Genomic DNA, 14,766 nt, shown 5'->3' on the forward strand with positions numbered 1-14,766 from the left:
TTCTCATATTTGTGCTAGTATACATCCCCATTCAAACTAAACAAATCACTTTCTTTTTTTTTTGCATCATTATCAATTTACTAGTTTCTTGGTTAATTTACTATAGTTATAGCAAGTTCAGATATAGTATTGAAAGGCCAGGATTGGCATATGAAACTAGATATTCCTTTGAGAGCAGAGGCACTCATGTTAAATGTTGAAACCAACCAGAAGATTTACAATAGTAGCAAATTGGTTGACTTGATTAGATTCTTGAGAAATACTCTTTCCCATGTCCTTCAAAACAGTTCTGCTATACAGGTTCATCAATTTTATAACTTTTTTATTAGCTCTCATCATGCAAAGACTTCTCAAGAAAATAAAAAATCTACGTAATAATCAGATGAGATTTTGAAAACCAAGATTTTCATATGCAATTGGAGATGCTAGAAGCCTAGAAGTTGTTATGAAAAGGTATAAAACGATATAAAATACATAAGAAAAATCTATTATATTTTGAAGTTTTATGAGTATAGAATATAAAGTTGATAAATGAAAAAAAAATATATACTTCCAAAATTTACCTTTTCAGAAGTACAACACAAGTATTAGTTGACTATGAATATTCTCCTGCTAATAACATTTTTAGTCCACAAGCCAAAATTATGTGTGGTGGTTAGAGTTGAATGAAAACTTCATATGGGCTAATTAATAGATCGATCAATCACTTAAAAAAACAGGATTTTTGAATTATTACATGTTCTGTTTTTAACCCAATTATTAGAAACTGCTCTCTCTCTATTCTTTCTTTTAATTTAATTTACAGGAAATATTGTTACAAAAAGATACATTTTAAAAACTTTTTCTGCATTTTATATATTTATTACTGATGGATTATAAATTTAGAAAATAATTAAATATTATTGATTTAGAATTATAGAAATTTATTAATAAAAAAGTTATGTATTTCGTATCAGTTTAATTTTTTTCTTAATATATGTGAAAAGTTTAAAAATAAATGAATAAAGATCAAAGTTAAACCGTAAATGTTCGGTAACGGTGTTCTGGTTGTGTGCTTTACCACTTTTAGGTAAGAAAATAAAACAAAACAAAATTATGAAAAGCGACAACAAATATAACGGGCCTAAAGAAATAAGCCCATAACTACTATTTGGGCCCATTGTTTCTTCCAATATTCCCCGCCAAATTTACCCTAGTTGCTTTCTTCTTTCCCGCTGTTTCCCACAGTCCACACACAGTTGCCCACTCCAAAAATCTCCCAAACGCCACAACAAATTTCTAAATCGACGACGACGACGACATTGTTCTCCGTCAGGCTTCTCCTTTTACCACCTTCAAGATTCGTAAGCTTTCTCTTTCTCTTCCAATCAATTAAATCGGAAGCTTAATCATTTCAATCTGAATCTAATGTTCTGTATCTCTACTAACTCTTTATTTGGTATCACAACTTAATTCAATCCGATTATGATGTCCTTACTTACAAAAATTCGATTTGTTTTTTGGTTACCCAGATACTAATAAAAGCAACTCTTTTTTTTTGTTACTGTACGGGGAAGATGACGAGAGAGGAGATTGATAACAATGGAGATGATATGATGATTGATGACCCAAATCCTAAAATCGAAAACGAGTTCAATGTTCATTACCTCCGGATTTACTACGGCAAGTTTTTTTTTTTTTTTGTTGTCGTCTCTTCATATAATCAATTCTATCTGCCTTACACTACTGATAACATCTTGCAGGCAATCTATTCCCTTACTCTGATATTCACAAATGGCTCTCATACGGACACGGTACTTGTCTTGTTTCTTTCACATATGAAAGCTTGTAACTGGTTGTAAAGCTTGTAATGAACTATTGTCTGTGTTTTTAAAATTTGTTAGATGGGAAACATCCTGGTTGTGATGAATACTACTTCGGTAGAAGAGAGTTCTCCTTTACCCTTGAGAACGATGTTTATTTGCGGTACAAGTCTTTCAAGAATGCTTCAGCTATGGAAGATGCTATCAAATCTAATTTCCCATACAAGATTGATATTGGCGCTGTGTATAGCGTTGATGTAAGCTCTAAATCCTGTTTTTTCCTTCAAATTTGGTACCTTGTCTATGTTTTAGGAACCGTTCTTACTCGTTTGAGGTTTATGAATGTGTTCTTTTCAGCCTGATAAGAGACATGCTTATGCACACAGTGGAACTAATTTGTTTACTCCAGTGGAGAGGGAGTTGGTCTTTGATATTGTGAGTTTTAATATTCTTTATCAAGCATTTCTTATTCTTGTGTATTTTGTTGTGGTTGCTTGACTTGAATATGTTTTTTTGCTCAGGATATAACAGATTATGATGATGTTAGATATTGCTGCTCGGGAGCTGATGTTTGCACCAAGTGTTGGCCTTTAATGACAGTTGCTATCAAAGTCATTGATACTTCCTTAAGAGGTATCACGAATATTTTCTTAAGTTTCAAATAGTTGATGCAACTAGTGTTCCTGAGATTTTCCATCCCTATGAGTTTTTGTAATATTTATAGCCCCTGTAACGTGAAGATCTTTGTGGAGTTCACTGCTTGATCTAGTTTTTTGTCAATGTGAAAAACTGCTTGGTCTTATCATAGCACGAACTTATAGTCACCCATTTTGGTCTTGTCAATTGCAGAGGACTTTGGTTTCAAATATATTCTCTGGGTCTTCAGTGGACGTCGTGGAGTTCATTGTTGGGTTTGTGATGCTAAAGCTCGAAGGTGAAACTAAGACCACAAAACAGTTTCTCACTTTGATTGGTTTATGAATCACTTTCCGCATATCATCTTCTGCTCTGTGAATGAAATTCTGCATGATTAAATCCCCTGCAGGTTGACTAATGAACAAAGATCAGCAGTTGCTGAGTACTTCCGTGTTTATAAGGTGGTGTTCTCAAGAGCTAAATTGTGGTTTATTTTGTTGGTGTTTCTGACATTTTGAATTTATCTAAGTTTAATTATTGTTTCTGTGACACAGGGAAATGAAAACAATGCCAAGAAAGTCGATCTTATGGGTCATTCTCTTCATCCGTTCCTTGCGTATGGGTTTATCTTTCACTTCTTCCTTTCTGAATTCAAAATCACCTTCTTTGTTACTAATTTCAATTAGGCTTTTCAGGAGATCATATGTGGATTTTCTTAAGAATTTCTTTGAGGGTGAGTTACAGACGAATCAAAGTATATTCTCAAGCAAAGAAAAGTATGAGAAGATACTTGGGATGATAACAGATGAAGGTATGGTAGAGTGATGATTTATTTTTCCAGCGTATGAGAGGTCCTTACCTCAGTTTGGCCATTTACAATAATTTAAACCTTCACGACAGATATCCAATCAGATCTCAGAGGAAAGTGGGAGAATTCTGCGAGATCATCACTATCAGAAGAAGCCACCAGTCTTTTAAGGTGGGAGCAGCTTAAAAAAACGCTTCAGTCAAAGAAAAACAAGGTGTGTAATTTCTTAAATGATTGAAAACGTGTATGTTAAAGACTTAGTTGTTTTAACTTAGCTGTTAGCATAATGAACTTGAATCCCAGACTTATTCATCTTCAATCCTGTCTCCAATGTTTTAGGCTCCATCACTGCGGACGTGCATAGAAGAAATTGTCTTTACCTTTACCTATCCTCGAATTGATTTGGAGGTTTGTTCTAATCTATGCTACAATTTTACTAACCCACCGTGCTATAATGGTATATTTCCTTGCTTTATAAGATGTAGCAACTGATAAGATGGAGGCCGGACAAGTTTAGTGACTGTTTAGTTGTATGGTGCCTTCTTTGATTTCAGGTCTCAAAACAAATGAACCATTTGCTTAAGGCACCCTTCTGTGTCCATCCCAAAACAGGTCTCTTCACTGATTTTTTACTATATCACACCAGCTGATAAGAATCATATCCATACTCAGTTCAATATTTGGATGTGAGCTCAAATTCTTAAGAAATGTTGTCTGGTTTTCAGGTCGTGTCTGTGTTCCTATTGACCCGAATAACTGTGATGAGTTTGATCCATTGGCAGTTCCAACTCTTTCACAGGTAAAATAATAGATAATGTGATACATTAGAGTGTGGATCTGAATTATTTCATCACAGAGATAGTTTTCCTTAAGCTTATGTTTCATTTTCTAATGAATTTCAGCTAATAGAAGAAATCAACGCAGGAGGCCTCAGCATGGATGTAGATGATGGTATGTTCTCAAATACCATCAATGTGGAATTGCTTTGGATTAAACTTAACTAGTATAAATAGTTTCAATTATTTAACACCTGCAGATTCAGATAAAAGTTTACTTGGGAAATCAATCAAATACTTCAGATCCTCATTCCTAGAACCACTACTAAAATCCTGCAAGGTAAATCTCTCGTTGCTCTACTTTTTTGAATCGATGCTTGATCATGTCGAAAAATATGTTAAAGGGTTCTGATACAGTTATTGTAAGAGTGATAGATATGTTAATGAAATGTCTGCAGGAAGAAATAGAGAGTTCGTACAAAACCAAAATTGGGAAGTCTAAGGATACATTCAGCTGGTGACTAAGGTATTAAGTTTAATGCGGTTTATAGTCCACTTATCTCAGTCCTAGTTGTTTATTTCAGTTTGGTTCAGTTTGTAATGTACAAGCTTCACTAAGCTTAATAGTCTATCAGTAGAGCCTCTCTTTCTTGTTGTGATGTTTCCTAAGAAGATTATAGCTTTTTAGCTACTGATTGATGTGTATGACATATGACTGAATATATTTATATGGTTATGAAATCACCACGAACATTAGCTTTAGTAAATTAAAGATCGTTCAGATAACGAATGTTGAAAGGTGTGGCCACAGTTTGGTCACCATCGAGAAGTGCTTTTGCAACAATGAGATTGGCAGCTTCGGTTGGGTGATACGTGTCCCAAAAGACAAACTTGGAGCGGTCCTCACAAGCCGCTTGGCTTGAGTTCTGGTTCGGTCCCTTGAAGCACGTAAATGGTGGAAAGTAGCCGCCACAACACGGCTTGTCTGCGTTCTCCAGGCCTTCTAAACAATTTCATTAGATTCTAATCAATAAAATCAGTGACTAGAATCAGGCAAAACACCAATCCTTACCAAATTGTCGATAGTTCAGGACCAGTTCCAAGAAAAGGTCGTAAGAGTTAGCGTAGACAAATGTAGTGTTGTGATCTCCGGATCTTAACTCCGTGTTCAATGTCCTAAGAGTCTCTAAGCTTCATGTTGTAGCCTCGGACAATTTGGTTGACTTGGTGTGAGCATTTTCCTGCTGGTATTAAATTCAAGGCACGAGCAAATGGTATGCAACCGAGTGGGCCTACTCCAACCACCACGAACTTCCTAGCTCCTAGTTGATGCAAACGCTGTTAACACGCAATTGAAAACCGTTTTAGGATGTATCTACGTTTACGTTTCTATAAAATGTACACGTAAACACATCAAGCGTAACAAACAAAAAAAAGCAATAGTGTGGCATTTGCTTGTACAGATTGCAAAAATATCTTATGAAAACTTTTGTATTTTTTGCGCAAAAATAGTTTATAGAAACTTTACAGGAATGCAAAGATGGCCCCAATGATAATTTTTTATTATTTCACCACGAAATAAATGTTGGACCCCAAGTGATGATAACAAATTATCATAATAATAATTGTTTCACTCAAAGACTTAGTCAAGGGGCCCGAATTTGTAGGCTATTTATCTATATAATGTACTATTTTTTTGAGAAATATTACCTTAAGATGTGTGGTCAAATGGAATACCATGGAATCTTGCAGGACATCAGTGGGGAGCTTGTCTTGGGAGAAGAAAGGTATAGATGGTTAGATATAATTTAATATATCATTTGACCCAATTGTGATTGTGAACATTGCCTTCTTCAACATCTCTTTTGTACCATTTTCACCAATCACTTCTATCATATAATCTCTACTCTTCTCAAAGTAACTCACTTGTTCTCTCAATGGAACTCTACCGATCTGTCAAGAAAAGAAAAAAAAATTCATTAGTGGTAAACGTAAAATTGAATAATCTTATTTATCGATTGGAAAATAGAGTTATTTACAAACTGTTTCGAAATAGGTAAAACTCGAATTGTAAACATGGTTTCCTTTCATTCCTTTCATAACATATGAAAAAGTGGTTTTAGAATTTTATATATCATGAAAATATTGGTCTTGTATACACGAATTTTATTACATTTTCGCTTTGTTTAAAGATATATTCCATAAAATAGTAATATACGTAAAATATATATATTTTTAAAGTTAATAGATGGTGGAGGAGCTTACGAACAAAATTCCAGTGTCTTCCAAGATTCCAGCCGCACCAGAAGCATAGTTGATTCCATTGAAAATTGAGTTAGCCTCAGTGTCTGGTTCAAGATAGGGAGGTGGTGCAGATTTTGCTCCTAAGCTTCACCTAATGTTTCAATTTTTTTGCTAACTTGTAAATATCATATAAAATGAACTGAATGTATTACAATAGCTTTACCTAGTGGTAGAGTAATCTCCGCAAAAAAGAATAAAAACAAGATTACAATGGGTTAGAGGTGGTGATGAAAGGAGTCCGATTCACCTAATGTTTCAATTTATTCCAATAAAACTATATATTATTCTATCTTATGATTAATGATAACTATATGTTATGTGTAAAACAATTAAACACAGAGTGGCATTATCAACACAGAGTGGCATCATCTTAAAACTCTGAAAAAAACTTTGAAGTGATTGAAAAGAAGGACCAACTGAGTAAGGGGTTTAATAAATTGTTAAAATTAAATAGAACTCCTTACCAAACTCGCATTTATGTGATTAGCCTTTGACTTCTCTCCATTACAATTTTTCAATTACGCGTAACTAATTTGTTCGGTCCAATCAAACCCACTTATGACATTTACATGCTTCAAGAAGAGTCAACTTATCAATATAGTTGACTTGTGCACCAAAGTCTTGTTCTGTTAGATACTTACTTAAATCGTATTAAATACTGTAACTAACCGTTAAATCAAGCACATTTATTTCTAATTACGTAGTACTCACTACTCGTTTTCAATATTTATGAATTAAATAAACTTAGGCAGTGCAAGATATATAATATATACTCGATCTATGTACATATATATATATATATATTCTGAAATAAACATACATACCCACAATATCAGAAATGGTCCGACCATTAGTGAATCTTCCCGTGGGTTGGCCATTGGAAGGTCCAAAGTCGATGCCATAAGGGGAAGAATCAGCTTTTGACAATGTGAAGATATAGTTGTTGTTTCCAACATCTACCAATGAGTCTCCAAAAATAAAGTTTGTAAATGATTGAGCAGCCTGAAAATGTGATTGCCAGAGAAGAAGAAAAGTGAAATGGAAATTAGGCTTGAGAAACCATCTATAAATGAAATCCATTTTTTTCACTTTCTCAAGATCATCTGAAATAGACTTGTTTGGTTAAATATAGCTGATCAGTACATTAACAATTTTGAACCATTCTTTTTGCTTACGTCTATTATAGCATGACTTGTTCAAAAGATAGCACATGGTTCTACGTATTCACTGTTACTTGTTCGGTCGAGTAACACAAAAATTGATTCCACTCTTGTGTGCATCTATATATACTTGACTGTTTTGAAATTTACATGATGATTATAGATTTCAAAAAACAGTTGTTTTTTTTTTCTTACAAAATTGTACGTAATCAATATTATGAAATTTTATTATTATTATTGATGATTATAATTTTTTTTCTTCTTCTCAAACAACACTAAATAATTTATATTTATATATATATATTATAAATATTTTTCAATATATCTAACATATTACTATTTGTATGTGGATTAGTTTCAACTAAATACAATACATTCAAACAAAACTCAGATATATAAACTTCATGTACCTTCAAAATGCCACTAATAATATATAAACTCAGGGAGGCATTTGAATGCTTTTTAAAAACAAAAAAATCGATTCTATATATAATCTTTAAGATATCCCCTATATAATAAAACGGAAGTACACAACAATTTTTTGTAAACTATATAATTTTTATAAGTTGATTACAAATAGGTTATAGATTAAGTTTTATATTATTTGTATAGTCTGGATTTATTGTTTCCAAAAATCTTAAAGAGAATATTCTAAAGAATCAGTTGATATCATCTAACTTGTCATATTAATTTCTTTTATTAAATTATTTATCAAATAAAATCTTTTGATATTTAACTTAAGATATTAATTTGTTAATTATCATTATACTTCACCTCTCATGTGTATATATGAGCCTAATTTTGTGAAACAAATAAATTATCATATCATTTATTATAATAAAAAATAGTTTTATTTCTGGATATACCATAAGTTGAATTTTTAAAAACATATATAAATGATTCAATCTATAAAATATTCAAGTTTTCTTAATATTATTCTTTAAAAATAATATCTATTGAAATAATTTCTTTACTAAGTAACGGGTCAAAATTTGAATATTTAAATTCAATTTCATATTTTTTGCTGAATTTTATAATTTTATTTTATATAATAAAAATTAAATAATTTATTTTGAAAAATTTCTAAAATACTGAAACTTGATATTAAAGTTAGAAACTATAAACACTCAAAATTGGTTTGTTATAGCAATGTAAATAATATGTCACTATAATATGAAAGAATTTCAAAAAACTAAGTATATAAAAACAAAAAGTATAACAATATATTAAATTGTTCATAATATAAAAATTCGCTTTTTAAAAACCAAATTCACAAAATTATGTCGTATAATGGCATTCAAGTCATGAGGTAGAATATACATTGTTGAAATAACTTCACATTACATAAATTAATATAATATATTAAAATAGAAAATACACAAATTTTGTATAAAATAAAATTTAACTAGTGTTATAGCATGGATACTTATCTAGAATCATTAACAATATAAAACTTACAAAATAAGTGTTTTTTCAAGTCATCATATTTAGCATTTGATTTTATTGTATAATATTTTATCCAAAAAAACTTTTAAAAACAATTACATAAATTATATTTTATAAAAAAATACAAAATAAATAAAATGAATTTTAATCCGTGCTCTAGCACGGGTCTTAATCTAGTTATTTACTAAAATGGAAAAATTAAATATTTATTAAAATTACTACATTTATTGGATTTACCATATTTCATTAAGTAATCAAAAACATAAAATATTTAAGGGAATGTTAAAATATCTTTACCAACATATATATATATATATATATATATATATATATATATATATTGTTGAAAATTATTTTTTATTTATGTAAAGACTAATCAAATCGTGACATATAGATATCCAATCCAATATGGTGAATACTGTCATTCCATGTCAATTTCATCTAAAAGCTCTTAATTAGGACAAGGTGTGGAAAAAAGTAAAGCTTAATAGAAAATGTAAGGCATCTCCCAAGATGGGTACAAATTAAAGTAGTCATTGTCCTAATTCTCTTTAGATTCAACCTTCGAACCCATAAACTGACGTTGCAATTATATGTCTCAGTTCATCCTGGTCCTCAAGCACTAAACCTATGTTCTAATTTTAAGTGATACGAAAGTAGTCATTGTCCTTATTCTTTACATTCAACCTTCGAACCCTTAAAACAAATGTTGTAATTAATTATCTCTAGTTATCCTGGTACTCAAGCTCTAGAAGAAGTATGTGGAGCCTTGGAGGTCCATAGGAAGACACCTCATAATTAAGTGATCTTCAATGACATTGACTACGATCATATTTTTCTTACATGTTTGTTTACTTCAGATCAGCCAATCTACAACAATCTCCAAAAGATAATGAAACACAAAATTCTACATGATTATTAAAGCAAAATGTAAGACTTTTCTTGTTTTCTTTCATTCAAAACACTTAAGCATATATATAGTGATGAGGCATAGTTTCTTGTTGGTACTTTTACCTCAAAAGTCTCTCAAACCATAAATTAATATAGTACATTCCAAATTATAAACATATTATGACAAAGTATAATGAAATTAAATATTTAATTTAGGGTTTGCAAAAAAAAAAGGTTCAACCTCCACCCAATTTCATCACTTTGGACAGCAAATTATTTTAAATGAAACAATAAATTCATATACCTGTCATCTGCTATAAATTACCCTCTCTCTCATCATCATCATCATAAACTTATATAACACTCTCACTAACACATTTCCAAGGTTCAAATCAAACCCCTTCTTCAACATTCACCACCACAACTTCATCATGGGCTTTGCACGGTGGCTCAACCGCACTGTGGGCTTCTTTGTCTTCTCCCTCCTCGACATTGCCGATTTCTTGCTTTGTTTTACGTACAAGACTTTGGATTACTTCTTGGAGTCAGAGAGGAAACCTTGCTACTGCTATTCTCCACCAGAGGCTAAAGCCAAGACCGAGAAGATCATAGTGTCGGAACGAGGAGAGTACTCAAAGGTTGTGTCATTGACAAGAAATAAGATCCATTTCGATGAGATCTCGGACACGCTCTACTCACGTGGTCCTTCACTTCTAACGAGGCTCTCTAAGCTCGTGAGGTCCGTGAAATGTTTTAATTATAGGGGTTTGATCATGAGAGGCAATGTGGTGGAATCTTGTGATCACGATGAGTCTAAGAAGAAGAAGATTAGTAAAAGTAAAAAGAGATTGATGACTTTGAATTCTACGGTGGTTGAGAAATCTTCGACAGCTCCAAGATGGTCGGATTGTCATTGCAGTTTCTGCACTTCTTGGCTCACTTCTTCCAACAGAGATTCTCTGTTTGTCAAAGTTCAACAACCCAAAGGTAAATTAATTTATCCACTTCCAACATTCATTTCTGTGCATGTAAATTAATTTATCCACTTCCAATATTTTTTTTTTGTGTTACGTAGAAGTATCAAAATTTAATATACTATATTTTTCTAGTCGCCACCCGTTACACAAAAGTAGACTTATTTTGATATATTAATGTAACATAAATAAATGATATACTGTATGTGCAGATAAAAAGAAGGTCCGAGACAACGTTGTGTTTATACATGGTTTCGTATCATCATCCGCGTTTTGGACAGAGACTCTCTTCCCAAACTTTTCTGATTCGGCCAAATCGAAGTATAGGTTCATCGCAGTCGATCTTTTGGGCTATGGAAGAAGTCCTAAGCCAAATGACTCGTTATATACATTAAGAGAACATTTAGAGATGATTGAGAAATCGGTGATCTCTCAGTTCAAACTCAAAACGTTCCACATCGTCGCTCACTCCCTAGGCTGCATTTTGGCTCTTGCACTCGCCGTTAAACATCCAGGAGCTATCAAATCCCTTACTCTTTTGGCTCCTGTAAGTCAACACTTATACGTGATATTAATATATCCTTAAATAAATTTAAATTTTTGGTTTTTTTTTTAACCCTTTTAAAATATACTATATATATGGGTTCGTGTGTTTGAAATTCATTTAAAATAGTATATTAGCCTAACCAAAAATGAATAAGTTTGGTATTGTTTTTTTCTGGACGTTCTGTTTTCCCAAGTACTATCTTTTGTTTTAGTTATGAATATTTTGGACTTAAGAGGTAACTAATTGAAGTTATAATATGGCAGCCATATTACAAGGTGCCAAAGGGAGTCCAACCAGCCCAATACATAATGAAGGAAGTGGCTCGAAAGGAAGTTTGGCCACCGATGCAGTTTGGTGCATCAGTGCTTAGCTGGTACGAGCACCTAGGCCGCACCATTGGCCTCGTCCTTATCAAAAACCATCACTTGATTGAATTTGTCACCCGCCTTCTCACCCTAAACAGGTACATATATATACCATACAAATGTTTGTCATACATGGGGAACCTAAGAAAATAGGAATAACAAACTTGGCCTTAATTAATTACGTTTCAATCTAATTATAATAGATAATTTACGTCGACGATATTTTGAAAAGTAGAATAAGCAAAATCAACCCACCGTACATGCAGTTAGGCGTTTAAATGAACCAACCACTCATCTTCTTCAATACCTTGAAACTGACGCCTCGGAATTGTTATATGTGATGAACTTACACAACTTTTTCTTTTATATAATCTTTGATTGGTCAACTTTATTAGTTTTAACATAAATTATGTGATACTACTATATTTGGAATTAAAATAGGCGATATTGAGAATGCAATCTATAATAGCTTTATGTTATAGAAAAAGTTGTCTTGAAACGTATAGAAAGCGACTTATATCGACCGTGTCTCCTCCATTATTTGACCCCATGCATTTAATTCATTTTGGCGTTTTATATCATACTAATAAATATATGTATAACTTTTTACTGTTTATATGCCATATAAAGTGAGATACAAGAACAAAACATCTTGAATTTTTGGTCACTTAATGTATCTATCAAAATGAAATTTGCACCGTAGAAATATATGTGGAATATGATTAATTTGAACGTTTGATAGAAGGTGCGAAAAAGAGTTTGAATAACGAAATTAAATATCATGTGTTTGCAGGATGCGAACGTATTTAATAGAGGGGTTCTTATGTCACACACATAATGGGTCATTTCACACATTACACAACATCATCTTCGGGTCAGGAGCCAAGCTCGACTCGTATCTGGACCATGTCCGTGACCACGTTGACTGTGACATCGCCATATTCCACGGTGGCAAGGACGAGCTCATTCCTGTGGAGTGTAGCTACAGTGTCAAGAGCAAATTGCCACGTGCCACTGTCCACGTCATACCTGACAAAGACCACATCACCATTGTCGTCGGCCGACCAAAAGACTTTGCTCGAGAGCTTGAGCTCATTTGGCAAAGATCCCACTCAACTTAAGTGAATATAGTTATATATATCATGAGACTCTTCTTTTTTCTCTACTAAGTAAAGTATATATTTTCTTATCTTTAAAGTTAGATATACATCTTTTCTATTCAATGAAGATTTTGTTTTTTATTTACAAAGAAAAAAATGTGAAGACTCTAATTTTATTTTTCTTTTTATAAACGAAAATTAGAGTATGTGTTGCATCTTGTAGAGCCACTTCTTGTTTATACATTATGTTTATGTGATTGTAATCGAATACTTTAATGCTTGTTCGGTGTTAGAAACAAAAGAATTCGGTGATTAATGGTCAAATTAGTTTTGTGTATAAATATTGCAGTCAGATTCAACATTCAAGTAATGTTTGTTATTAAACTGTTTTTTTTTTTTTTTTTTTGGCAGGGTAGATGTAACTTTTTCAAGATTTTAATTTATATAACCTTTTCTTCCTTAAAAATATTATAATTAAAAATATTTTTTTTTGTTATATACTCAATAAAAATATTGTTTTTCTTTCGTTCATGGGAAAAAAATATTAAGAGTGGTTGTGTGTGATTAAGTAGTCTATTTTTCAACAAGTTAAGAGAACAACATGAATATTCTAACTTGTTTTGATTTCTTGATGATATTTGAGTGCAACATGTCAAATAGGGACTCAACAATATTATAATTATAATGTTCGATAACAAACCAAGTAGTTAGATGTAGTTTCGATCCTAGAATTAGTTGTAAGAATCATTCGTCACTAGCTAGCTAGATGTACTTTAATTTTATAGTTGTGATAATCATCTCATATCTATGGATTCAAAAGATTATTAATACAGAATTCACAACATACGAATTATAAAAAGAAAAGAAAAAAAATTTAAAGGATTTCTAGAGACAAGAGAGAGGGATTAAATGAAATGGACCGACCATAACCATATTCTATGATGGTGAAATATATATAAGACGTGGGCTTAGTTTACTCCCCAACTCGTCTCGATCTGTGTCTATAGTCGACTATGAGAGCCTATTGAATGCATTAACCAAAAAATACCTTCTATATTTTAAATCAACTTATATGTGCTGTCAGAATACACGTTGATCAAAAACAAGATTTCTAAAATGATATAAAAATTATGCATATATAGTTCATCATTATTGATAGAAATAATTTTTTTTTTTTTAACGATAAAAATAAGTGTTGGGGGACGTTTTATTTATTCAGTAAGTATCGGTGAATTTTGGTTGTAATATGTGAGTATCGAAATTTGTATGAAGCTTCTTGACTGGCTTTAGCTTTCGTATCTGAATCATACCAGACAACATCAATTATACAACATTCACCTATATAGAATCTGTCAAGATCAATACATGTCCCCGTATCGTGTCCTAGATTTGCTAGCCGTGCTGAACGTACACAGCTATATATGGCTCAGTCGAGAAATCATTACGTAGTAGGTCAATTTGGTTCCAAAACTCTATAAATATGTTCTCAGTTTCAACAAAAGGGGGATTAAGAAAATATCTTACTACTTGGAGTCCTGGGCCAGAACAAAAATCTTTTGATTTGAGCGTTCACTTAGAGGGTCCTAAGAACCCTTGCATTGACGTCGTCGCATTAAATCTTCGAGAAGATACCAAAAGCAACTATTACATAAAGATAATGATAATCTTGCAAATATCTTATTCCAATATGCAGTTAGGAGAAACGTAAGCGTGTAAGTACGTAGATTTTCGTGTCATTACAAATGTATATGTATATCTGTTTTGTATTTCTTAATGATGCTTTATAATGAGTACAGCATTTACAAGTTTTGTAAATATTTTTTAATATAAATTCGTCTCATGATGGTGTTATATATGCCAATTCAATGATCATAGTTACCGGTAGTTATGATCGTTGGGGTGGTTTTTTTTTTTAAACGAATGTAAAATTTTATTCACCAAAAAAACTATTTCTTAC

General features: G+C 32.0%; 2 protein-coding genes and 1 pseudogene across 3 annotated transcripts; 2 read left to right on the forward strand and 1 right to left on the reverse strand.

Moving 5' to 3' along the window:
• The first annotated feature begins 1,204 nt into the window (after window positions 1–1,204).
• On the forward strand, window positions 1,205–4,763 carry LOC104719854 (uncharacterized). Of its 2 annotated transcripts, none has more exons than XM_010437837.3 (17): window positions 1,205–1,343; window positions 1,557–1,662; window positions 1,743–1,793; window positions 1,884–2,059; window positions 2,160–2,237; window positions 2,324–2,435; window positions 2,652–2,736; window positions 2,848–2,899; window positions 2,993–3,054; window positions 3,134–3,249; window positions 3,339–3,460; window positions 3,586–3,654; window positions 3,801–3,858; window positions 3,972–4,045; window positions 4,149–4,197; window positions 4,283–4,362; window positions 4,481–4,763. In XM_010437837.3, the coding sequence occupies exons 2-17, from the start codon at window positions 1,557–1,559 to the stop codon at window positions 4,541–4,543; spliced, it is 1,353 nt and encodes a 450-aa protein (XP_010436139.1). In that variant the 5' UTR covers window positions 1,205–1,343; the 3' UTR covers window positions 4,544–4,763. The 2 variants fall into 2 exon arrangements, with proteins under 2 accessions (XP_010436139.1, XP_019086157.1); XM_019230612.2 differs by having other exon boundaries at window positions 1,220–1,343; window positions 1,512–1,662.
• LOC109126789 (GDSL esterase/lipase At5g41890-like) lies at window positions 4,728–7,406 on the reverse strand (annotated as a pseudogene).
• Window positions 7,407–10,157: 2,751 nt separating this feature from the next.
• LOC104719855 (putative lysophospholipase BODYGUARD 2) lies at window positions 10,158–13,150 on the forward strand. Its single transcript, XM_010437838.3, has 4 exons — window positions 10,158–10,810; window positions 11,010–11,344; window positions 11,608–11,807; window positions 12,503–13,150. Exons 1-4 carry the CDS (start codon window positions 10,255–10,257, stop codon window positions 12,828–12,830), a joined length of 1,419 nt encoding a protein of 472 aa, XP_010436140.2. The 5' UTR covers window positions 10,158–10,254; the 3' UTR covers window positions 12,831–13,150.
• Window positions 13,151–14,766: the final 1,616 nt, after the last annotated feature.

This window comes from Camelina sativa, chromosome 10, assembly GCF_030686135.1.
Source record: "Camelina sativa cultivar CO46 ecotype springtype chromosome 10, ASM3068613v1".
Classification (NCBI taxonomy): Eukaryota; Viridiplantae; Streptophyta; class Magnoliopsida; order Brassicales; family Brassicaceae; genus Camelina; species Camelina sativa.

Bases quoted from the DNA above. Each gene is read 5' to 3' on its own strand.
- LOC104719854 (XM_010437837.3), top strand. From the start codon at position 1,557: ATGACGAGAGAGGAGATTGATAACAATGGAGATGATATGATGATTGAT. The intron at 2,060-2,159 runs GTAAGCTCTAAA...TGTTCTTTTCAG, and splicing joins GCGCTGTGTATAGCGTTGAT to CCTGATAAGAGACATGCTTA. The intron at 4,198-4,282 runs GTATGTTCTCAA...TAACACCTGCAG, and splicing joins CAGCATGGATGTAGATGATG to ATTCAGATAAAAGTTTACTT.
- LOC104719855 (XM_010437838.3), top strand. From the start codon at position 10,255: ATGGGCTTTGCACGGTGGCTCAACCGCACTGTGGGCTTCTTTGTCTTC. The intron at 11,345-11,607 runs GTAAGTCAACAC...ATAATATGGCAG, and splicing joins CCCTTACTCTTTTGGCTCCT to CCATATTACAAGGTGCCAAA. The intron at 11,808-12,502 runs GTACATATATAT...ATGTGTTTGCAG, and splicing joins CGCCTTCTCACCCTAAACAG to GATGCGAACGTATTTAATAG.